The 25,222-nt window shown below is 38.4% G+C and overlaps 1 protein-coding gene across 2 annotated transcripts; it reads right to left on the reverse strand.

The window, feature by feature from the left end:
- Positions 1-838: 838 nt before the first annotated feature.
- epha2b (eph receptor A2 b) lies at positions 839-24,309 on the reverse strand. 2 transcript variants are annotated; one of them, XM_039652349.2, is made up of 17 exons: positions 23,907-24,309; positions 23,153-23,220; positions 21,349-21,997; positions 13,322-13,477; positions 12,831-13,166; positions 11,698-11,822; positions 11,406-11,592; positions 9,772-9,874; positions 9,217-9,272; positions 8,997-9,122; positions 8,066-8,251; positions 7,555-7,616; positions 7,199-7,408; positions 6,882-7,031; positions 6,584-6,777; positions 6,037-6,192; positions 839-2,734 (listed from the first exon to the last, which is right to left on the reverse strand). In XM_039652349.2, exons 1-17 carry the CDS (start codon positions 23,986-23,988, stop codon positions 2,626-2,628), a joined length of 2,955 nt encoding a protein of 984 aa, XP_039508283.2. In that variant the 5' UTR covers positions 23,989-24,309; the 3' UTR covers positions 839-2,625. The 2 variants fall into 2 exon arrangements, with proteins under 2 accessions (XP_039508283.2, XP_039508284.2); XM_039652350.2 differs by having other exon boundaries at positions 9,772-9,871; positions 23,907-24,308.
- Positions 24,310-25,222: the final 913 nt, after the last annotated feature.

The raw sequence follows: 25,222 nt of genomic DNA on the forward strand, positions 1-25,222 counted from the left end.
GTAAATAGGTTCAATTTTGATTTCACGGGGACTTTAATAAAATTCAACATTATTACTTTAGAATAACTTTTAGACTACCAATGAACCACAAAATTCACTAAAAGACCAGGAACTTTTGTTTTTGATTCATCAAGGTCGAACATAGGCCTACTACACAATGACTGAACCACATGAGGCACATATTACGTAAAATTGAAATACATTCCAGGCCACCGATGCAGGTACACCTGAACAAAAGAAGACGAAGCATGCCCTAGCCTAGACATAAATGGATGCAGCAGGACACTTTTTTGTTCCCCTGCTGTACCTGTTTGACTTCCATGATGGCATTTCATTCTCCAGCCAGCATCCCCTGTCCGATTACTTTCGTATATAAATATTTACATTCCAACTTTGACATTTTCCACCTTATCAAAAGGGTGCATTAGTGGCATTGTTACCTACATCACTCAGCAGCAGCTGATAAATTCAATACTCTGGGCGCCAGACAAAAGCCTCTCTTAATTTGGGTTCAGTGAGGCTGTGGTTATGGACAGGAGGGGCTAAATTGAGAACAAAGTAAATTGTCCTGTATGGGTTATAAGGTTCATTGGCTTCTGTCATAGTTTACAGATGGACTGCAAACCGGCAACTAATTAAATATAGGGGCTGCTCTGACCAATTAGATAATGCAGTCATGCAAAGCTTCTGGCTTCCTTGAGTACATTAGAGCTGTATTGAATTGCTCAGTACTACTTAATGTACTACAATGAGGCTGTAATTGGGAGAAGCAACTTCATTTCTATTATGCCTTTTTATTGTTGTGGATGATGACACAAATAAAGAAATCATAGTGAAATTGAATTTAAAGGCTACAAAGATTTTATTGTGACTGAAAGACAAACTTCCATTACAAATAAATCCCAATTCAGTGTCCTTGAAACAATAAATAAAGTAAAAAATAAATAGACTATTAAATAAAATACAAAACAATTGGCCAAATCAAACATGTTTTTGTTTGTGTGGAAATATGCCCACGAGTGGGGTTCATAACTGAGCTTATAAAATTTCAATATTTAGAAAAAAAGTCAGAACTAAGATAGAAGATCAAAAATAACAAATTTCCCTTTCCAAAAAAGTCCCGCCATTATTACAGTTTGCCAGTATCAACGTCCCATTTAGAAAAGATTTGAAACAAAATATCAACCGCAAACAAAAACTAAAATGTCATTTCTAAATATGGAAGAACTCATCTGCATTCAACATCTAGAAATAATCAGAACAATGTGAAATTAACAAGGAACTGCAATATCATCCATTTAGAGTTAGGTAGCTGAATTTCTCCCCAGTAAATACAACATAGCCTCGAAAAGGAGTTTAACATTGAAACAGAGTTTTTCCCTTACAGGGAGGCTTGTACAGTATCTGCCCCCATCTGAAACCCTACTGTGGTCCTAGAAAGTCAGAGGAAATAATCAAGGAAGGTCATAGCATTTCAGCAAAGCTTGGATCAGTTAATCATAAACCAGATCTTCTGAAGATAGTCTCCGCAATTCACAGCTCCAGGCGACTTTAATCTGCTGATGCAAAATGGATAACAGACCTTGGTATATCATCCACATATCCTGGTAAACATAACTGTCTGTTTGATCATTTTCTTAGTTTGCAAGAACTGTCACTTGGTGCAAATATCTGAAAATCAGAACCGTGCCTTTGTTTGCAGAAGACCGCCGGATTACATTTTCCCATTTGATTTAGACCGACAATCTGTTCCAGAACAGTTTTTCCTTCTTAACCCATTCCCATTTTGTCATTTCGCTCGCTCTTTGTTCCTTCAATCCTTAATGTCATCATTGCTGCAACCTTTCATAACGATAAGGGATGAGACAGCTGCTGAGATTTCTGATTTAAGTGCTATTTCATGGCGGTGCCTCCGCTCTTCTTGTTTGCAGAGAAAACACAGAATTTAAGGAACGCCTCGCTGCTCAGTTTCATCTAAACCAGAGACTTTAAACTTGATGGTCCAAAGCATATAGCGCTGAGAGTGCAATTGTAATGAAAATGTCATCGTGCGAGACATAAAATCGCGGCCAACTCAAGCATGATAGAAACCAGAGAGCATTACAATCACCTTGATCTCAGCCGAATATCACTGAGTCTTACGTTAAACCCTCATTTCTGGTATAGAAAGACCTGTTGGTCTGTTTTTCTCTCGTAATGCTGAAGAGTTCAGTCAAGAGCAGTACAGTGCCAGTTCTCCTTCAAACCCATTAAGATCTGAGAGTAAAGTGAGCGCTATCTACTAGCACTGATCACTCTCTGGTGAGAATAAAGCATGCATATGAAACTTAACAAAAAACGTAAAAACTAAACTAAAGAAATTACTATATTTTTGACAAGAAAATAAACATATGCATATAGTAAAAAATAAATCTAATATACATGGTTTGATGCATACATCAATAGCTTTTTGATTGTTTTACACTTCCTCCATTTTTTTTAGAAGTACATCAAATGCTACAAGTCTCCACGGCGGTGAGAGTCCATCTCGCAAGGCTGGAGGGTTAAGGTCAGGTCAAGGGCTGTCCCTGCTGTCCAATCCTGAGGCAGCTGAGAGTTTATTCAGTCCACAGCCAAAGGGACAGTTCACACTGCAAACACACTCAGGGTGCTCGTCTGGTCCTTAAGCCCCAAGATGCTATAGGCAATCCTCTTCAGATGGCCCGGCAGACGGACTCCGATGTTACGGATATCCCTGGGAGACAGAAAAGAGCGTGTGAGAACGTGAGAGCAGTGTAATTCATTTTTTTTTAATTTTGTTTCTTTTATCTTTGATTTGTCTTTTGTTCGTTCTCACAGTTTTTGCTCAATTTTATTTTTTAGCCACAGTTAATACGCTCTTTAAAATAATGGTTCCAAAACTGGGTTTTTGCAGCGATGGCATATTGGAAGAACCATTTTTGTTTCCTCAAAGAACCATTTTTTTCTTAACAGAGTAGAAAGGTTCCAAGAATGTTAAAGGTTCTTAATGGAACCATGGATGCAAAATAAAGAACCTTTATTTTTAAGAGTGTACGCTAAATTTAAAAATATATATATATTTATATTTTAGTCATTGTATTTTAGTTTAGTTTCAAGCTGCCTTCATTCACTCCAAAAAAAAAAAATCTTTTTTTTTTTCACAGTTTTAATTTAGTTCCAGTTTTTTATTTGAATTTTACCCAAATTTAATGCAAAGCTTTATAATAATGTATTTAAAATTTTATTATTTTACTTGGTCTTTGGAATGAAAATCTTTTTCAGTTAAGTTTCCCCAGTTAAGTTAGCGTTTCTTTTATTTAAAATTTGTATTATCCTTTTTTATATAATATTTATTTTATATAATAACACACTGTGGGAGGGTACTCAAAAAATGACACAATCTTATCTTTCAAAAAGTAATTTTGACGCAGAGTTCAAAACATGACCTGTTCTCCAAATCCTAATCACGGTTTTATTTAGCACCTTGATGAAGCATTCCCTTCACCCACCATGAATCAGAGCTGGCCGGCACAGCCAGCGGAGGACTTGTAAATAGTTTCTGGTTTTAAAGAGTGCTACCAGATGACACCAGATGGAACAGTCCGCCATAAAATAAAAGACAAACACATCAAAGGCATTTCTGGTCCTCCACACAAAGTTCAACATGCTTCTTCTAGGCTAAAAACACCCACGGGAGCTGAGCCAGAGGTCTTAGAGCTCCAGTATGCTGTTACTACACTCCCAACCCCTTCATCAGTCAAACTGCCTCCTCCGCGAGGTCCAGCACTGTCGTCTCTACCTCCACATGTACATCAGCTCTCTCGTTCACCATCCCTACACTCTTTCATCTCATGTCCTGACTTTTAAGTCCAATCCTGTTGATGTGAGGGGGAGTAGCCGCATAGCCTCATTGCCCCAGCAGGCAGAAACAGTGGTTCCTGGCTGCAGTGAAAGCACAGTCCTCGACTAGCGCTGTTGGGAATGGGAGGGATGAGAGAGCCTGCCGAAACAGTGGGAGGAAGGGAGGAATGGCAGAACAGGGAAGGGGGAGAAGCATGCCACTATCCACCACATCGAGGCCACTAAAAACGAAGACTATTCTTTCTCTGCTGCCACAATGTTTTCCACTCAACCTTAAAGCAACGAGTAGCATTTTAAGCTGCAAAAGACACTGTGAAGTTTTAACATTTGTAAGTAAAAAGTTCCCGCCTGACTTGATTAAAAGTCTTAAAAATGTTAAATTGTTGTTACAATATATGTGGTTTCCGCTCTCGCCAGATACAGTAAATCAAAAATGGTCTGCGGTGGTGCAAGATTATCCTTGTAACCAAAGCATACATTTAAGCCACGTTCAATTACCGGATCCCTAAAACAAAAAACATGGAAAGTATTTATATGTTCTAGGAATTATTAAAAGTTAGAAGATACCATCTTACTTAAATACGATCTTGTCCTGATCAATCTGCCTCAGTGTAGGCTGTATGCCACAGGAAAGAGAACTTTCCAAACACTCTAATTTCCTTCAAAAATTCCAGGAACTCTCAAATTATGTTCATCTGGGGCCATTTTATTCAAAGCATTGATGCACTATTTTAAATAATGTCAGAATTGTAGCCTAACTAGTTTTGTATTATACAGTATAAGAGTGCCAAGAGTTTGTTTTTGTGTGTGCCATATTTGATACTGTATGTCCAAACATGAAACCTTTTAATAGTAAGATGATAATAATTATTATTATTTGTATTATTATCATTATATTACTAAATTATACAATAATAAATAATAATACATTAATTTAGTTTTATTTGTAAACTTTCATTTATCAGTACATGTTGAGACCTTCTTAATAGCTTGCTTATTTATTTATAAATTAACTTTTCATATAATATTTAATTTAATTACTTCAATAAATATGAAACATAAATATGAAAAGTCAGGATTGCGAGATATAAAGTCAGAATTACATGATATAAAGTCGGAATTGCGTGAAATAAAGTCGTAATTCTGAGAAAAAAATAACAGAAGTACAGTTTCAGTTTATTTCTAAAGCACATTTAAAAACGTAAAAAGTACTTTTTATCTCACAATTCTGACTTTTTCTCACAATTGCGAGTTTACATCTCGCAATTCTGACTTTAACACATAATTGCGAGTTTATATGTCGAAATTCTGACATCTTTTCTCAGAATTGTGAGATATAAACACGCAATTGCGAGTTAACAGGCCAATTCTAAGGGGAAAAAAGACTAATTTTTTTCCCCCTCAGAATAGTTTATATCTCACAATTCTGACTTTACAACACGCAATTTCGACTTTGACTATATCTTGCATTTCTGACTATATATCTCGCAATTTTGACTTTATAACACGCAATTGTGACTTTATATCTCGCAATTCTTACTTTATATCTCGCAATTGTGACTTTATATCATGGAATTCTGACTTTATATCTCTCAATTGCGACTTTATATCTTGCAATTCTGACTTTATATCACGCAATTCTGACTTTATATCTCGCAATTCTGACTTTATATCTCGCAATTCTGAATTTACATCTTGCAATTCTGAATTTACATCTCGCAATTCTGAGAAATAAAGTCAGAATTGTGAGACGTAAACTTTGTGAGATAAAAAGTCGCAATTACCTTTTTTATTATTCATTCTGTGGTGGAAACAAGCTTCCATAAAAGAGTCATGAGAAAAGGTAAAAAAAAAATCTTTGTTTTATATTTTACTGATTGCACTGAAAAATACATATTTAGAAGTTAATTTTGAGCAAATTCAAAACATGAAATGAACCATGTTAACTATAGAAAGGTAAATAATTTAAATTTTAATCTACTGACAATCCTAGTTTCTTATTGGCTAAGTCAAACATTCCATTCACTTGGAGCTCCAGGATATGACAAGTAAGGAAGGCAGAAATAAATTCAGCAGAAATGCACTTTGGACTCTCTGCGTGATCTCATCTGATTGCTCACAGCTAAACTTCCATTGATAGCGTGCTAAAGGTCCGGAATGGTTAGCGTTACTCACTCGCTCTTCATCTGCAGCACCTGCTCCATGCTGACGATCCCGGCTATGTTGAAGTTTTCACTGTACTGGCTCATCTTGATGGACTCCAACCACTCCGCCACAGACCTGAAGGGAGAGCCGTCTGAGCCACTGGTGCTGGGAAGCCGAATGGAAACTCTGACAAAAACAGAACACAAATACATTCAGCAACCCACACAGTGAGACCTTTTTTGCCTTTCCCTTGTTGTAATTGTTGGGTGGAAGAGACACACTTTGAGAGGAAAACCTGTCCGTTCAGTTTTAGAATCTGATAAAGATACGAAGCTGTCAGATATTCTCTCTTATACAGTGTGTAAAACATCAGACACCAAATCCATTCAGAAGTACCATTGGTACGTGGTGCATGTCTAAACTTTCCAGAGGAATGACTTTGTTTAAACTACCTCTTGACTTTCTTGTACAAAATTGTGTAATAGATGGTACATGCCTCAACTTCTCTCTGCAGTTTGAATCTTGTAAAAATTCACATGAGCCGTTTAAGAATTCAGAGTATGTGTTGAGTTTTTACCGAGGGTCAAAATCTGCTATGGCCTTCAGAGAATCTGGACTCTTGAGGAGTTTGTCTAGTAGACTGACAATGTCACCAAAGCGAGGCCGTTTGGAGCGATCTTGCAGCCAGCACTGTAACATCAGCTGATACACGGCAGAGGGACAGTCCATCGGAGCAGGAAGGCGGAAAGCCTCATTAATGGCCTTCATTACCTAGAAAAAAGGATAGTCAGATAAGACATTTTGCTCAAAGGAAGATCTTTGAGACAAACAGCAGAGTTATTGTTCATAGCCAGTGTGGTGTGGCCAGTCCGCACCTCATGGTTACTCATGTCCCAGTAAGGCCTCTCTCCAAAGGCCATGACCTCCCATATGACAATGCCAAAACTCCACACATCGCTTGCTGACGTGAATTTCCTGTAAGCTATGGCCTCTGGTGCAGTCCAGCGAATAGGAATTTTACCTCCCTGTTGGGGAAAAAAAACATATAAACAAGTGTCAGGCAATCCCTTGTAATTTCCTAAAATCCTGAAATAATTACCAGGTTGTAGTAATAGTAAAATAAAGACATCTGGAGTTAAGTGCAGTTACAGAGAACATTCGAACCACATATTTATTTGCAATACGAACTTACGCTGGTGGTGTAGGTTCCTTCGGGGTCATCCTCCAAAACACGTGACAAACCAAAGTCAGACACCTTGCACTCCAGTTTGCAGTTGACCAAGATGTTTCTGGCAGCCAGATCCCTGTGTACATAGCTCATGTCTGAGAGATATTTCATTCCGGCCCCAATGCCTCGGAGCATACCAACCAACTGGAAGGACGACATCTCGCCATCATGATCCTATGAAGAAATTAAAGTTTCGTTTCTAAATTTTCTTGAAAATTTCACTTTGCAAGTATCACTTTGAAAATCACTTTGCAAGCATGTCATTATCATCCTTCATAATATTTCTGTCTAAGACAAGTGGTAAACTGTGGCAAACATACCTTCAGGTATTTGTCAAGAGCTCCATTTTCCATGTACTCAGTCACAATCATGGCATGCTTGACTGCAAAAAAAACAGACATAACGCGGCTTTACAACATAAACAGGAAAACCAAATTCTATTCAAATTTGTTCCGAAGATAAAAGTAAATTTAAAAAAAAAATTTACTATTGATTTAATATAAAGAAATATTATAACTAAAATCTCTACCTTTTTATTCTCCACTATTTTCATTATACATCTAGGTTTAATTAAATAAAAATATGGAAAATAATATTGATTTAATGCAAACATTTTATATTTATATTCTAAAGTAAAAAATAATATTCCTCAATATTTTGTTCCTGAACTAAATAAAAATGTGTGAATGAAGGGGTTCATTTTCTTTATATAATTGAACCATTAATCAAACTATTTTTTAAAAATGAATATTTTTTATTTAGAAGAAATATTTTTTTGAAATATATTTGAAATATTTATTTTAATAAAGAAATAAAAAAATTAAAACTCACATTTGGTGACCACCCCCTCCAGTCGGATGATGTTTTGATGTGAGAACTGTCCCATGATGCTGGCCTCACTAAGGAAGTCCTGCCTCTGTTTTTCTGTGTAGCCTGGCTTCAGCGTCTTTATTGCTACCGCTGCTTCTTTTCGCCCGGGAACCTTTAGAATTCCTCGATACACCTCTCCAAACTCACCTACAGCACAGCAACACAAACCACCAAAGGGAGAGGCATCAGATAAGCAACATACCAAAGGGCAACTCCTTAATCGTGTCTCATGACAAATAGGGGTTATTTAAAAACACGAAAAAGACACTTGGAAATATAACCAGTGGTGCTAAGGCCACAGAGATTCCTACAGTTAGTAAGTGGATTCATGGGAGGGGGTCAGAAAGGGCATGAGAATTTGTGTACAACAAGCAGACACAAAGTGGACAAGGGCCATGTCCTGTGGGCGGCTTGAGAGGGGGAAAGTGACCACGGCACACTGATCTTCTTATTTAAAGTTGATGTTTGATATAGCCTATAAACACTTTAGGATTTAAGACTCATTTAGCGTTTGTTTGTTTTATTTTCAAGTCATGATTAATAACCTAAGGTTTTTTATAGCAGTACTCCTCCATGTGGGATATGAAAAAAAGCTCTAGAGCGGGTTAAGAAAACAACACTAATTCAATTTGAATGACATTGGGAGGGAAAAAAACATCTCTGGAGGAAATTACTACAATAAAAATATTCCAGCTCTAACATGTAAAGCTCGAATTAGACATTTTCAATGTTCGCCTTGTTTAAGCTGTCACTCCAATGAACTGTAAAAAAGCTGTCATTTTCAATGAACTGTAACATAACTTCAAATCAATGAGTGTTGAAAGTACCATCCCCCAGAATGCATTCACAACAGCCCCATGGCGGGTTGTCAAACTTCCACGGATGTACTAACCTGCTCCGATGACTTTCTGCTTGGTGACGTGACTAGGAGGGATCTCGCTGGCGAACTTCAGCACTGCAGTGTTGGGATCTTCATAAGTGTGAGGATCAACGTAGGTCTTCAACGGCTTCAACTGATCTGGGTTGACAGGAATTTAGGGAGAATTTAAGAGGAGGAAAGGGACAGGGTTTTAAAACAAGAAAGCCAGCAAATGAAATCCAATGCCACTAACCTGGGCTGGAGAAATAAGTGTCCTCTGGCCCTTGCCTGGTGTGAGAGTTTCTTCGGCTGTAGAAGAAAAACAGCTCAATGAGGCCTCTTTTTGTTTTTTTTAGCAAACCGGCACATTTCTTTTCAGACTTGAGTTTGAAGAGAGGCTAGCGCTGGACTGGCTCCATTCAGTCGAGGAGTGTTTAGGAGGGGAAAAAAAGCGCTCTGTGTTTGCCAAGTGGTGACAGAGGTCTAGGTTATCACAGGAACTAGAAGGGCTCAGGTCACCTTCACAGAACCGCCACAAACCCACCCTCTTATCTTACACAATATGCCTCTCGGATTCAGCTCCTTTCAAACATGCCTCTTGTTAAATACACTTAGTGAGCAGTCAGCGGACAGTTAGCGAATTGATTCTTCCTCAAAATTGGTACGGAGCAATTTCAGTAAGAGTGTGAGAGCGGTGAAAAGGAAACAGAGAATGGATTTTTAAGGAGTAAGAAAAGGAGCGGCTTGAAGGAGTGACTGGGGAGAGGTACAAAGCTGGGTGTGTGTGCGTGAAGTGCTTGTTCCTAACCGTTTTCGCAGAAGCAGGACCACTACCACGATGAAAAGCATGACGCCTCCCCCAATCGCCGCCCCAAGGATCACTGCTGTGTTTCCCGTTTTTTGAAGTGCTGCTAAAACAACAACAAAGCAGTCAGGCAAATGAATCATGCAAGAATAAAACAACACACTCCATAACATAAAAGAGCAAGCAAACATTCTCTGTCACTTTAATACAAGTACACTGTTCAGGCTAAACAGTATGGAAGCTTGTTTCCGTCACAGGATGAAAAATAAAAAAGGTAATTGCGACTTTTTATCTCACAATTCTGACTTTTTTTTCACACAATTGCGAGTTTACGTCTCGCAATTCTGACTTTAGTTCTCAGAATCGTGAGATATAATGTCAGAATTGCGAGATATAAAGTCAGAATTGAGTGATATAAAGTCACAATTGCGTGTTATAAAATCAGAATTGCGAGATATAAAGTCAGAATTGCGTGATAAAAAGTCGCAATTGTGTATGATAGTCAGAATTGCGAGAAATAAAGTCAGAATTGCGAGATATTAAGTCAGAATTGCGTGTTATAAAGTCAAAACTGCGTGATATAAAGTCCCAATTGTGTGTTAAAAAGTCAGAAACGCATGATATAAAGTCAGAATTGTGAGATATAAACTATTCTGAGGGGGAAAAAAGTTAGTCTTTTTTTCCCCTTAGAATTGGCCTGATAACTCGTAATTGCGAGTTTATATCTCACAATTCTGAGAAAAGATGTCAGAATGTCGAGATATAAACTCGCAATTATGAGTTATAAAGTCAGAATTGCGAGATGTAAATTCACAATTGTGAGAAAAAAAGTCAGAATTGTGAGATAAGTCGCAAATTCTGTCTTTTTTCTCAGAATTGCGACTTTATATCTCACAATTCTGACTTTATATCACGCAATTCTGACTATATATCTTGCAATTCTGACTTTATAACACGCAATTGCGACTTTATATCATGCAATTCTGACTTAATATCTTGCAATTGCAACTTTATTTCTCACAATTCTGACTTCAAATCTTACAATTGTGAGATAAAAAGTCGCAATTATTATTATTTTATTTTTTATTCAGTGGCGGAAACAAGCTTCCATAAAACAGTTTTTCTGACTGTATTTTTTTATTATCTTTTAACAATAACGATAGAATTAAATTATAAAAAATAATTTACAAAAACTATTTCTCAAAAACTATAACATTTTGAATTTTATCAAAAGTTTTAAATATATTTTTGTTAATTATTAAATACCCCATGAATTTGCTTGACAATTAGCCTGTAGTTACAGCCATGAACATGCTTTTCTACAGTTGCAGGTGGTATTGGGGGAGGGACATTGGCAGTCTAGAAATCATTTGATTGGACATATATTTGTGTAGTGCAGAAAGAGTCATCAGTATTTTTGGTTCATTTTCCAAAAAGAAAAAGGCTCTTGATTTTGTTCGTGTTTAGGTGTATGTAAGCTTTTAAATAACATCAAATAAAAAGAGATAAAAGCCACAAACATATCATTTTGATCCCATAGGGTCATTGAAAAGTGCCAAAAAAGTACTAAATAAATGAATGCAACTGCTCAAATGCATAATTGTAAATATAAAAGCAAGCATTGTGATTTGTTTCACCTTGGGGGAGTGTTGAAAACTCCTGTTCCATGCTGTAGCTGCCCGAGTTTCCCTCTGAGCTAAGAGCTTGGACTTTAAACAAGTAGACAGTGGAAGGAGTCAGATCACTGATCTTAGCAGAGTTCTTTTCCAGCACCAGAACAGTGTAGGTAGTGACCTTTCCACTGGCCTTCTCCACATCATTTTCCTGTACACATGACAATGAAAGGAAGATGATGAAATGGAGAATAACAATGCCACTATCGTAGATCAGGATTTTCAGTGAAGGGCTGAAAAGTATATTGTTACGGACCTTCTTGCGATACATCAGCTCGTAATGTGTGGCAACTGGCTTGGCACGGTGAGAAACAGACCACTGAAGCGACAGGCTGGTGGGGCTGCTTTCAACGAGGTGCATTGCAGTCACTTTTGGGGGATCTGGGGGTAAAACAGCAGTTAAGTCTCTGAAGTATTTATGCGTGTTCGTACTGCACACTCAAAACTTTCAAATCTGATCTACAGGATTAACTGTGTGGCAAAAGTGAATATCACATGGTTTGCCATTTGAGAAAAGAGTTGGGGGAAAATGAGTTTAATTGGAAACAGCTCTGGTAAACACTGAGCACTTACGATGACATTGTGAAAAAAAACTTGAAATCCGATCTGACCAGAGTCACCATACAGACTATAATTCACAAAATATCTGATTTTAATCGGATTTCAAACCACAAATGGAAGTGGTTGGCTTTGGGTTTGTAAACATTCGATTGTGTTTTTTGCTGTTTAAACTACAAAAAAAAAAAAAAAAAAAAGATTAGAGTAAAAAATGAACAAGAAATTAGATTTTTGCCTAAAGTATTTATATAATAGTCTTAATCTTTGATTTTCAAAAAAGACAAAACGTAATGAGGAGAAACAGAATGTTTGGGTTCGTTAAGATTTTTAATCTTAAAAAATTTGGGGGTCACTAATGCTGCATTTATTTGATCACAAAACAGAAATTTAAAATAACAATTTTCAATCTGAATACATTTTAAAATGCAATTTATGCATGTGATGGCACAGCTGAGCTCCACATGACCCTTCAGAAATCATTCTAATATGCTGATTTGGTGATCAAGAAACATTTCTTAATATATTATTGTTAAAACCTATTAAAATGCTGCTTAATATCTTTAAGCAGCATCATGAGCAGATTTGTTCAGGATTATTTGATAATAAAGAATGTTCAAAAGAGCAGCATTTATTTTAAATAGAAATCAATGTTTTTTCAGTCACTTTTGATCAAATTAGGGCATCTTTGCGAAATAAAAATATTACCATTTGTTAAAAGTAAAAATCTTACTGACCTCAAACATGCAAATTCCAACAAAAATGAAAACAAAAAGAAAGTACACTACTTAAAACGATTCAAATTTTCCTTCTACCGTTGTGACCAATACTGACCTGTATAATGTAAAGCGGTGTTGATGCTGCTAACGGCTCTCTTATTGCTGAACTGAGACACTCCGCTCCGTGCCTCCACAGTGAAGGTGTAGTTCAAATGGGGCTCCAGTTCACTCACAGTGACTCGGGTCTCCCTCAGGTCAGAGTTGCTTGGGTCGAAGCGCACTTTCTCGGCACAAGACTGACACGCCTTCCCCTCACACCGTTCGCAAACCACAGAGTAAGTGATATCACTGCGGCCACCGGTGTCTGCAGGGGGCCTCCATGACAACTGAAGCCTGCCTATTGACATCTGAGCTGTGGTGGCCAGCAGACTCTGAGGAGCGGAGGGTAAACCTGAGTAGACAAAAGAGCAGACAAGCCTTTTATTTACCTGTTCACCAATACAGGTTTAGTTAATCCCTAAAGAAAGGACTGACAGAGATAGGATATTGTAGGTAAACATAAAATGACAGCAATGAATGTTCAAGGTAGACGATTTGACTTCTCACCAGAGCAAACGGCTGTCTCTGGGTCCTCAGGTGCTCGATAAAAGCCCTCCTTGCAGGAACAGCTGATGGCGCCACGGCCCGAGGGCTGGGTGTTTTCTGGACAGGGTTTGCAGGCCTCACTGGACACTGCAGATTTGAAGAAGCCTGGCTGGCATTCTGCACACATACACAAACACATGCATGACGACTTGGACGCGGATGAGAGGAAACTGAGCAATTAAACTGCTCACACCGTATACTGTACGTCAAGTGATCGTCTATGTATGAACAGTAAATTAACCTTCTTTGAAGATTTTTTTTTTCTCTTTTTTTTTTTTAGCTCTGTGCAAGAGTGCACAAAGTTGACAGAGCAAGACTAAGCACACTCCTACTCATCCTGTGCGAACCATCCCCCTCATTCTCTACAAACAGGACCTGTCATCCCACATTCCAGCCCGGTACCTCTGCTCTCAAAACTCAACCACGAGAGAAAACAGAACAAAACCTATAAAACCAACAAACAGGGTGAATGCTGCATCTAACAAAGGATTTAATACAAAAGAAATATTTTGTCAGTCAACACTTGTGGATATTTCATGAATATTTTGCTTTAACAAATATGGACATACAGTGGCTCCAAAAAGTATCTGAAAACTTGAAGCCACACTTAAAAATATATTTATAACTTTGCATTATAACAAAATATTACATAAATGTGGCATTTATTTGACTTCATTTTGTACAATATATTTATCATCTGAAAATGAAGCATTTGGATATGCTTTAAATATCAATCATCATTGAAACTAAACTCTGGTTAGTCTTCTAGGTAGGGCACCAGTGTAAACTTCAAGGAAAATGACATCATACATGCACTAATAATTACCTTGGAATCAGTTAGTTGAATTTCATTCAAGTAAATAGTTAAAAAAAGTGAGATCATGTATTATGAAAATTTTAATTATTGAAAATATTACTTAAAAGCACCCCCGCCCACAAAAAAATATGCTTACTGCATTCTATTATAACAAATGAATTAAAGCAAAAATCTGAAATTTGCCAACATGCATAAATTTAGTCATTCAGCCGTTTAAATGTAAACAGGAAGAAAAAGAAAGGTGTCCACGGAATCTGTCTAGAAACATTCCAACATGACCAGCTCATGTCCTTCCGCTGCCCAGAGTCTCATTCACAATCCACCACCATCACGTGTACACACACACACACACACACACACACACACACACACACTGCTTCCGTTTTGAATCTGGCTCTTTCGTTTCTTGGAGCAGCCACATACAGAACCATTTATTTACTTTATAAAGCAGTGATACCTGGTTTTTAGTTTCAAGTGCAAGTTTTATCAGTTAAGAGACAAGCTGAGACACACGCAAGGCATAGATTATAGCAATATTACACAATCCAGTACACCATGTGTCTAATCAGGTGAGATATTTGTATTTGTGTGTTGAAATACTGCCAGAGGCAAAGACAGAGATGTCACCATTTGCCTTGTAGTTTCAGTATTAGGACGCTTTAAAGGCCTATAATTGAGGAAGTCTATCCACAGTATAAAAAGACAATGCATTCAATTTCCAAAGAAACTGAATTCTCTTTTCTAAGCTATTTTTTTAATGCATTGTTATCCAACTATTGTGATTTTAGTGGATGTATGAAGGCTCATATTCGCACAGATGTCTTATCAGAGCAACTCATCACGTGGATTTTTAAGTGTGGCTAAAAGTGTCCAAATAGTCTTTGCAGTCATTGTATTTCAGTAGCACAGTGGCCACAAACCAAATCATTGTTTCCATTTTCTAATGGTTTGTTATCTGAAGATTTGCCAAACAGTTATAATTACAGAGTAGGGTGCTTCCTCCTTCCTGAATGCTTTGCATCAATTGAGGCCTTGTTTTGGGTTGAGCCACTTGCTCTCCCTCACAGGAAGGGGGTTAACGGTGGTATACATTACCTCTAATATTTGAGAGCATGCATTCTCTTATTTCAAAAGAAAACTTGCAGCATGAAAAGAATTCAGCATGGCAGCGAAGATCGAGCCAATGTGTTATTTATTCCTTCTTTCAAGTCGACTCCTCATCTTGTTTCTGTGCCAGCTGTTGTGGAGCCTTTACTGCAACTCATTAACGCACCCCTCTGCGGAGGTGGGGATAGTGTGGGATAGACAGGGGGACTGAGGGATAGACGGAGAGAGGGATAACGAGTCCTGGTGGGATTTGAAAGGAAAGGGGGGAGTAGGGAAAGAAAAAGAATTGTCCTATTCACAGTGAAGGGGGCCAAACAGCTGCTGCTGCGAACCCCGTTTCATATAGCCCCCGCCTCAGCTCTCCAAATCGTAATCTCCAAATTCTTAAGTCCCCTCGCTTGCCTCATGGCCACATGTGAGTGTCTAGCACAACATTCGGCAACCCATTCACTCTGGACAACAGGCACGGAAAGCCACTCGGGGCAGCGAGAGAGAAAACACTTGTTTCGAAAAGTGCCGATGCCACATGACGCGTTAATACGCTGACTGGCTTCGTAGCAGCCACGGACAAAAACCTGACAGCGTTTTGGAGGGCCGCTTTAATCCTTTTATGCAAAGAGTTTACAAAAGAATTTGAAAGACTTGAAACTTTTATTCAAAACACTTTGTGTGTAACGAATCAGATCTACCAACTTTTCAAACCAAAGTAAAACAAATTTGGTGAAGGATTTACTTTGAGTCAAGGTTTACTTAATTTTCAAATTGCTAGTAAATTTCACAATTATTCAAAAATCACATTACACACACACATATATGTGTGTGTGTGTGTGTGTGTGTGTATATATATATATATATATATATATATATATATATATATATATAAAATGAAACTATGTTTAATAAATATATTTTTGATTTCTTTAGGGATGCACTATATACAAAGAGTAAAAGACCATATCTGGCTTTGGTCGAGAGATTAGACTTTTTTGTATTTATCACATCAGTCAATATTGAATATTTGAAAAACAACTAAATAATAAATAAATAAAACTAATAAATGTTGTAATTTCTAAATTCATTTAACTTCACTTATTTACAAAGAATCAGCAAGCAACACATTGAATTCAATTTTTTTTACAGTGCATAGTCGGTTGCATTCTAAAGTTAATGTGGCTTTTTAAATCAACACTTCACTTTCCAAAATAAAGCCGGAATGTGATTCAGCGTGAGGGGCTTTGTCTTCACATTTTGGACACAACAGGAAGCAGGAAGCACAAGGCTGACTCGAAGCTTCCTTCCTAAGGCAGCCAATCAAAGCATGCAGGGACAGAGAAGGCGAATGTTGGACATGCTCTGGAAAAGAGAATTAGCTCAATCGCAGAAATCGTAATGAGAGGTCAGAGACGAAAGACGACTTATGGCTTTTGAGGAATGTTGATTGCATTTATGTAATACAAACTTCTCAGCAGAGATGCATAGATGTGTCGGTCGTCTCTCAGTGCCCCATTTCGCTATCTGGCACCAAGGGCCCAGGCCATAAGAGCCTCTGAGTGACTGTTTGTTTATTGTGAGAGTAGTTGGATCCTGCTAGCCGGTGACCTATGGGGTCTGTGATCCGTACGGGTTGAGTGGAGCAGTCGGAGCGAAGACTGATGAGAGGCTGACGTTAATGGACGGATGTATGGATGGATGGGTCGACCGAGAAGGGGAAGGAGGGCTGAATGAATGTGTGTTTACATGGCGGCGGGACAGCGCAAACCCCTCCAGGACAAGATTTTGACGGGGGGGGTTTCGAATGAGAAAAAGGAAAGAAAAACAAAAGGCCTAGTCATTTAAACCTAGGCACGAAGGGGCTTACATGCAGCCTTAGGCAGAGTTGAGTTAAAGTGTGCTGCTCCGCCAGGTGTTGATGGCCAAGTAAAACAAACACCACAGCAGAGTGAGTGCGGACAGCGGCCAGGGGCTCATTTCACAGGGGAAGAGGTTAAAATTCAGACAGAGAGCCTCTGAAAAAATAAAACATGTACACATAAGAAAATTAAGATAAAGATAGCATGGTGCAATAATAAACATAGGTTTTATGTGGCCTACACTGAGGTGAAGACAAATTTACAACTCAGCGATATGTGTTGCTAGATCTAACTAATCTTTCTTAAATAATTCCAATATACATACATACTTATATATATATATATATATATATATATTTATTTATTTTTTGTAAAATCAGTTCATCCCTTAAAATGTTTGATTTCAGAAGGTTTATATGCATATTACAATATAATAGCTTGCACTTTCCACAGAAAACATTTGTACCATCCCTGAATAGTCAGTGGAGTGGTTATTATGGTCATACGGGACAAAGCCCGGGCTTTGAGTGTGTGTTTATATGTATGGGGGGGATGCAGTGGTAACATGAAGCCAGCAGGGAGGGAATAGTCTCTAGGTGTGGTGAGAGCATTACTGCAAAGGATTATCAGTCCAATAGAACAGTTGTAAGAGAATTACATCTACGCTTTACAATTCCACTCACTCTTTCATCTAGTCGTTAACAGACACAATAAATGCTCTAATCCCTCTCTTTTCACACTTTTCACTCATTCTAAAGGAAAGAGGGCAAGAGGAAGAGAAGATGACAGAGCACAAAAGGACACAAACATTGAGACCCATCCAGAAGATTTGTTAATTAAGAAAGGAGTTAACTAAGAAACCTAAAACATGAATCCAGTGACCACCAATAGTGCTTTAGTTTGCTCTCATCCTTCCTGGCCCATCGTCCAAACTTTGAGATGACAACAACACATATGGGTAAAGTCTGGTTTAGGTCAAAACTGTGAAGTAAAGCCATAAACAAAATTCCTTAAGTGAAAAATGAATAAGTGAATGAAGCCAGTGACAATTAAAACCCCTGAGCGGACAAGTTGGAGGGTCACCGAGGATTAGCAGGCCTCCGGTTTCCGCTATAGCCTGTCCTGTTTCGGGGACGCAGAGCTGACACAGGGGCAGGAAACTGCTGATCTCACACACTGACAGCACAATACACTCGGCACAAGCACACAATCCTGAAGTTAACTCCTTTAATATAAGAGCTTCAATGTATACATCTAACCTCAATATTCCACCACACTATGTCACTGAAGAAAAAGAAACAAAATTATACAGACAAAAATGCCAGTCCTTCTGGTGACTCACTTTATCATAGAGAACATTTTAATTCCACAGGAACACTTTCAGTTCCAGTGAGTAAAGTTTCATTTAATTAGTACGTTTCAGCAGTCATTATACTGAAATTAACAGAAAAAAAAAACATGTCATCCACTGTAGTTTCATTTGATGTTGGCACATGAAGCTGACAGAGGATCAAAGAAGTCAAACAACCCCATTTGGAAGTGCTCATCATTATCTAAACTTGCCCAGGCAAATGCTACAGCAATGGAAAGAACCAGCAATGGATTGTTGCGGTTGACTGCTAGTTAAGTAAGATTAGAAATCCCAAAGGGGATAAATGGTTTCTGTGGCTTAATAGGTATAAGAGAGCAAAATAAGGCAAAAGAAGAGAACACAAGTATCACAAAAAGCAGAGAATAATTACACCTCAGGGTACAGTTTATCACAGCTTTCATCAAATTTACTTAGGATTCTGGTGGATCACTGCTAAACTATATTTAGTGCTATATTTAGTATACTTGTAGTCCAGACATTTCACTTTTGGACGATGTGTGTATTCCGCTTCGGCACTGTCACCCAATGGCTCGCTGTATTTGAACGTTGTGTGGACTCTCTCAAGCAAGGAATTCCAAAATTTCACAACCTTTTGACCGTACACATAAATGCATGTGAGTCGGAGTTAACGTTTATTTAAAATGCTTTTGCATGTAAACTGGGGATGGTCTAAAACCATCTATTTGTCTTAGGGAGACAGATGGGGATAAGCAAAGCTGTTTATTTACAAGACACCATTTGAAATCTCCCAGAGTTACAACAGTATTTTCAAGGCCGTGTGAAAGTGGATGTTTAAACTTTCAATACATGTCACTTCCAAGACCTGCAGTCAAGGCCTAAAATAACATATTGTCATTAGAACAGCCAATAATAATAAATATAAACCATGCCTATTTGGTTTCATTTGGAAAAACTCTAGGGATCACAATCCGTTTGGGAGAGGCTATAACGGTGCGAGAAAGAAAGAAAGAAAGAAAGAGCGAAAGAAAGAAAGGGCCATAGTAACAGGATAGGAAGCATCCAAAACCAGTACTTATGGCTCTTGAGGACACACACCCAAGTCAATTACTACCCAGCCAGTCACTCACCACACATTATGCACACACAACTATAACTTGGACACCCATAACTCTCAGCTTTAGCTTGTTCGAGTGCAGAAAAAGCCTTGTTTACTGTAAAACACAAAGCTTGTTCTAGACCAAGACCATCCAAGACTTCATCAGTTTTTCATTTTTCCTATAGATCAACAATATGGAGGCCAATAGCAGTTTGAAACATTCCAGAAACTATAGTTATCCAACTCTGGCAACCTCAGTTTACTATGAGTGACAGGGTGTGGGCATGAATTCCCAGCGCAGGTCAGGCAACAGTCTTTGTGTGGTCAGCAAAGGTATGTGCTCTTTTATTCGTTATGACTGAGAACGGGTCTGTTTTATTAGTGGCAAACAGCATCAACATCAATAATACTGATTAAATCGCAATGCTGCGCGTGGCGTGCATGTCTGATATTTCTATTTTTAAGAAATCTCACCAATACAGGACAGTTTGCCATCCTTTTCTAAAAACAAAAAGTTGTTTGACCCCACCCACACATTTACCCATAGTTCTCTGACCTGGCTATTTGACAATGATTGCCTTTAATCAACAGTACATCCATCAACATGAGTCAGCTCTGGCCTGGAGCTCTCCCCAGGGAATTCCACAGGCCGGCAGTTGTTGGGAAGGCTCCTTAATAAACCTAGCAGGAATGCATCAGCAGAGTGAAAGAGGCACTGGTGGAGGGAGGGGGGCATGTCCCTGAACACAGCACTACATTGTTCTGCTACCTTTACATTCCATTCTCCACCTTTCCACTACAATCTCCTCCCTCTTCAATGTCTGACACTTTATCTTTTCCCATTCGAAACCGTGCACACACACACACCTGTTTCCACAATTCCTAGTCTATAAAACAAGGAATGTGCGCTAACCAAAGAAATGCATGTGCATGAGCTTGGCAATGGTAATGTGTAACCACTACAATTAAGAAATAGTTACCCAGATTGCCTATGTGAGAATCTGCTATCATTTGAGTTTCATTTGCTTGCGTTTTACCTGTCACTGCATGTGGCTGAATTGTGGAAGTATGTTAAAGTGTTGAGGTTAGAGGACGTTTAAAACTGAATTATTCTAAACAAGTTCCAACATGCCAGTGCTCTCATTTCTGCATTCACAAAGAACTTGAGGACTGTCACTCACATGGTTGATCTCGCTCTGGTGTGGCAGGGACAGAAACACAAGAGGAGAAAAAAACAAAACAAGTGACTGTGACAACAAGAGAAATTGTCACATCCTCAAAGCAAGAATTAAACTGAAAGGTTCTGCCTAAAGCACAATAGGTTTGCAATAGTCGTTGACACCTGAACTTGTATTTCAAAGAATGCTGGGGGTTATGGGAGTCAAACGCACAGTGACGAAGAGCAAACAGGTTTCAAAGCACTTCAAAGTTGATAAGTATCAGCATGAACAAAATAGCTTATGAGCAAAAATGTGAAAAGGACTGCAAGCATGTATGGAAAAGATGCTGGCGAGCCACTTAAAATGAGGAAAAAACTGACTTAGGCTTCATATAGTATATAATCAGTGCCTTGTGTAGTAAGGATAGATAAAATCCACAATAATATGAAACATTTTTATAAAATAATAGACCAATTCATATAATGATATACTACGAATGAAATGTTAATCACTATCCATGTGGAAGTCAATATTCAAATTCCTGACCCAAACCAAAAATCTTAACTGACAACAGCTGGTGCTGGCCTCGATCTGTAGAAACCTAACAAAGAAACGTATGTCTTACCTTGGCATGCATCGTTCATGGCTTCGAACCCGGGTCTGCACTGGCATTGGCTCACAGGTACCACCCATTCCCCTTCCGTGGTACAATAAATGCGAGGTTGGTCCTCGCTTACAGCATTTTCGACACAACTTCCAGCCACCTCCCGCAGGGCTTGGTTCTCTCCCCCTGCCACTGTCTCAGGGAACGCTGCCAAACTCTTCACTGTTGCTGGACATGTTTTATAGTAAACCCTGACAGAGTAGATGGCTACGCAGGCCCCAATGTCCTGGAAGGCCAGGTAGAAGCCCTTGCGAGAAAGATTTTCCACTACTTTGGTCTCAATGTTCATCTTCATCTCCCCAAGGCTGGATATTTCATCTGGAGCGATGGTGGCCACCTTGCGGAACTGGCCTTTGCGGAAAGCAGTGCCGATGTCCGCGTCAGCCTCAGAGGTGTACAAGTTAAAGGTCTCCTTGCAGATAAGGGAGTCTGCATTGAAAGAGTTGCAGTCACGGACCACGAATCGCAGCTCCACGAAGACCCGAGAAGCAGTGGGGTTGCGCTGGATGAACGTAGTACGCAGCCAGTTGTCTTGTTCTCGTTCCTCCACGTTACATATATAATAGTTATACAGCAGAGAGCCGTTCACAGCCCGCTGGCCAATCTCCCACTGCAACATGAAATTAAAAAAATGGATGTTAGCAATAAGTCAAAACCAAGATTGTGGAAAAAAAATTTCAAAGAAAAGATGCCAGCGGAGGCTGAGAACAAAAATAACACAAAATGTCCTAACCATGGAATTTTAAGTAGTAGTGAGGATGCTGGTCAATTACCCACCAACTTCTGGCAAAGAACAATGCGGCAGTCTTTCTACTGGATGACTGATGTAATATGCTGAAACGTATCTGTTCACATGCAGAATACATGTGTGTTTTTAGCTCTTATTTCATGTGTTACCGTGGTTTTAATTACAGGAGAAGTGCATTGTTTTCATAGTGTGTGGCATGGCAGTAAAACGTCTCTGCAACGAATGCTTTCCAAATAAAATGAACTTTGTGGTGTAAAGCATTGCATACGTTTGAAAGACATTAAACTCTTTAAATAAGCAGCAGCTCATTAAGAGTGCAATTAACTTTCTATAAAATTGAACACGCTGACACCTTGTTCGCATTCTTAATTTCTCAGCTTTTTCCACGACTGTCTGAGGGAAAAAATGCTTTGCATTTAATTATTTAGTTGTTTTTTCCCCCCCACATTTTAAGGTAGATGTAAACCTTCAGTTTTAGACTGGCTATTAATGGGAGGAAGACTTAACAAGTCTGTACATGCCATATCGGATCATTCCCTGCTGAAAAACCCAGTAACTCTTTTGGAACAAGGTTTTAAGATACACTAGCTGGTCTACAATAAGTCAACCAGCTAGGTTATTCAATACCCAGCTTGACGACCCTATGACCAGTAGCGTTTGTTGCTAGTTCAAATTTAGGTCTACAAAAAAAACACATCCTTTTGATTTCGAAATCAATTAAGCTTCTAAATTCTTCTAGTTAACATTATAGCTTCAGTTAACGTCACAAAAAGCACCATATGCGCCAACCTTTAAAAGTTAATTACACCCTCAGTTTTACAGTCCCTAACACAGGGCTTTAAAATCGCACGAGACTACAAGTGTTCAGCAGGCAAAGAATCATCCAAACCTTTTCAGAAATGTTTAGAGGGTAAAGTCTGAATTATTCTTAAACAATAACGACTCTAAACGAAATGAATAATAAAAACCTTATCATTTTAAAACTACGTGAAAAAGAAAAATATATGATAAACTCACCCCGCGCTCAATAGGCGATGTCAACCAACCCAACTCTGCTCCCGATGCAACCATATCCAACAGCACCTCTGTGACAATAACGAAAAAAATATTAGCCTATACATATTAAATATATTTGTCCGGATAGACAACAACAGTAATTCATAAAGCAGAAATAAAGTAACGTTAGGTAAATGCATAAGCACACGATGCATAAGCACACGATTCGATGAAATAGACTAATGAAGGAACTAGGAAATAATGTTTTCTACTGCTGCTAATAAAACACATTTCAGTAGCCAACATAGGTTATTAAAAGCAACATTTCATAACAATTTATAATAATAAAAATGTTCCGTGTTGCAAAGTCGTGCGGTTAATTATTTCTCATGGCTAAGGAACTTTCGAAATTAGCTTATAGATTCAAAACTACTGATTTGCTTGCGTTCGCGTATGCATGATTTAATGCATAACGCCACTTATAAAAACCATACTAAAATTCTCAACATTTTAAACAATTTCAACACGGAAAAAGTGTTTAAATTCACAAAAATGCACACATTTGTGCCGTATAGACGAAGCCAGTGTAGGCTATCCTAATGTTAACATTTAAAAAAAAAAAATTATCGCACAGGTTGATATAACATTATGCCGACGACTTGCCAGTCATTTAGGTATAGGCTACAGGGCACGGGATATTACTTTTAAATAGTTTACGCCATGTGTGTGTGAACCTGAGTGAAAAGTTTAAAAAGTCTCAGAGAGATTTACTTACCTTCCTTTTTTTGAAGAGAAATAAATACAAAGTTCATAAATACATTGACAAACAAAACACGCTTAATCCGTCTGTAATCCATGTTGTGTTCGGAGTGGACAGTGATGTTGGCTGCTCCACGCTCCACGCTCAATCCAGTTGCTGTTCCAGTTGCGCTCCCGACAGACTCATTGAAAACGCGGAGCGTCAAAAACCCCGCCCGCTGGAATGTGATTGACGTCTTTATATGAAGGAGGGGTGGCCATGGGTATTAACATGCATGAGTTCTGTCCTGGGACCCCGCTCCTCACCTTTCTTTCAACGTGTAACTTAAGCTACCTGTAAAATTTACAGTGGACCCAACTAAATCTCCTCAAGCATTTTGTCAAAGATCTTGATCTTCTCAGCTGTATTTAACAACTGAAATCATACAATGTCATCATTTTTTTTACATTAACTTTTGACCTATATTCAAATCATTGCAGTAATCATTTTTTACAATAATGTTAACTGCAAAAAGAAACAGCACAATCAAAGATGGTGTCTGGTTAAAAATGTATCAACTGTATAGCAGAGCTTGAGTACAGGACTTAAATCGAGACAAAAGTGTCCCATGGCAACTCTTAGGAATTTTGGAGTCAAGCTCCTTGTGTTTCAGACCGTTACTTAGCTTCTCCACTGACAGCCACACGTCTCAGGAAAAAGTGCACTATTGAAAGGATTTACTTGACAGAGAGCACTGCACACTTTCAATTCATTTTGATAAAATAAAAGCAACGGATGGCATATAATTTTCAAAATAACTAATTAAACTCTTAAAAAGTGATTGTTTTCAGTCTCAATGTATATCATAAGACCATACAAGCTCTTATGTGCACCCCCTAATCTTGAGTTCATTGCTGCTGTCATTGTACAGCTCTTGTCACAATATTCACTTTCCACACCTCTGACGACACCAAGTCTTTCACACCAGGGGCTGCTCCCACATTTCAGAGATTTTTTTGGTTAACAATGCCATCTCCTTAACTTCCCCACACAACTATTCTCACCTCACACCCTTTTTTCACACATTCATATGAACTTCATTTGAGAATGAAATCATTAATGCACTAAAAAAGTAGAACTAGCAACTCTTGCACAAACATTATTCACCCAATACTTTATAATCAGTTAATTTAAAGGAGTAGTTCACTTTTGAAAATACTTTTGCTGATAATTTACTCACCCCCATGTCATCCAAAATGTCCATGTCTGTCTTTCTTAAGTCAAAAAGAAATTCAGGTTTTTGATGAAAACATTCCAGCATTTTTCTCCATATAATGCACTTCAGTGGGAAC

Source organism: Pimephales promelas, chromosome 20 (genome assembly GCF_988280905.1).
Source record: "Pimephales promelas chromosome 20, fPimPro1.hap1.1, whole genome shotgun sequence".
In the NCBI taxonomy this organism is placed as follows: Eukaryota; Metazoa; Chordata; class Actinopteri; order Cypriniformes; family Leuciscidae; genus Pimephales; species Pimephales promelas.

Coding starts and splice junctions, on each gene's coding strand:
- epha2b (XM_039652349.2), bottom strand. CDS start 23,988: ATGGATTACAGACGGATTAAGCGTGTTTTGTTTGTCAATGTATTTATG. Junction 7,409..7,554: donor CTCTTGACAAATACCTGAAG/GTATGTTTGCCA, acceptor ATTTCTTCATAG/GATCATGATGGCGAGATGTC. Junction 6,778..6,881: donor GGGACATGAGTAACCATGAG/GTGCGGACTGGC, acceptor CCTTTTTTCTAG/GTAATGAAGGCCATTAATGA.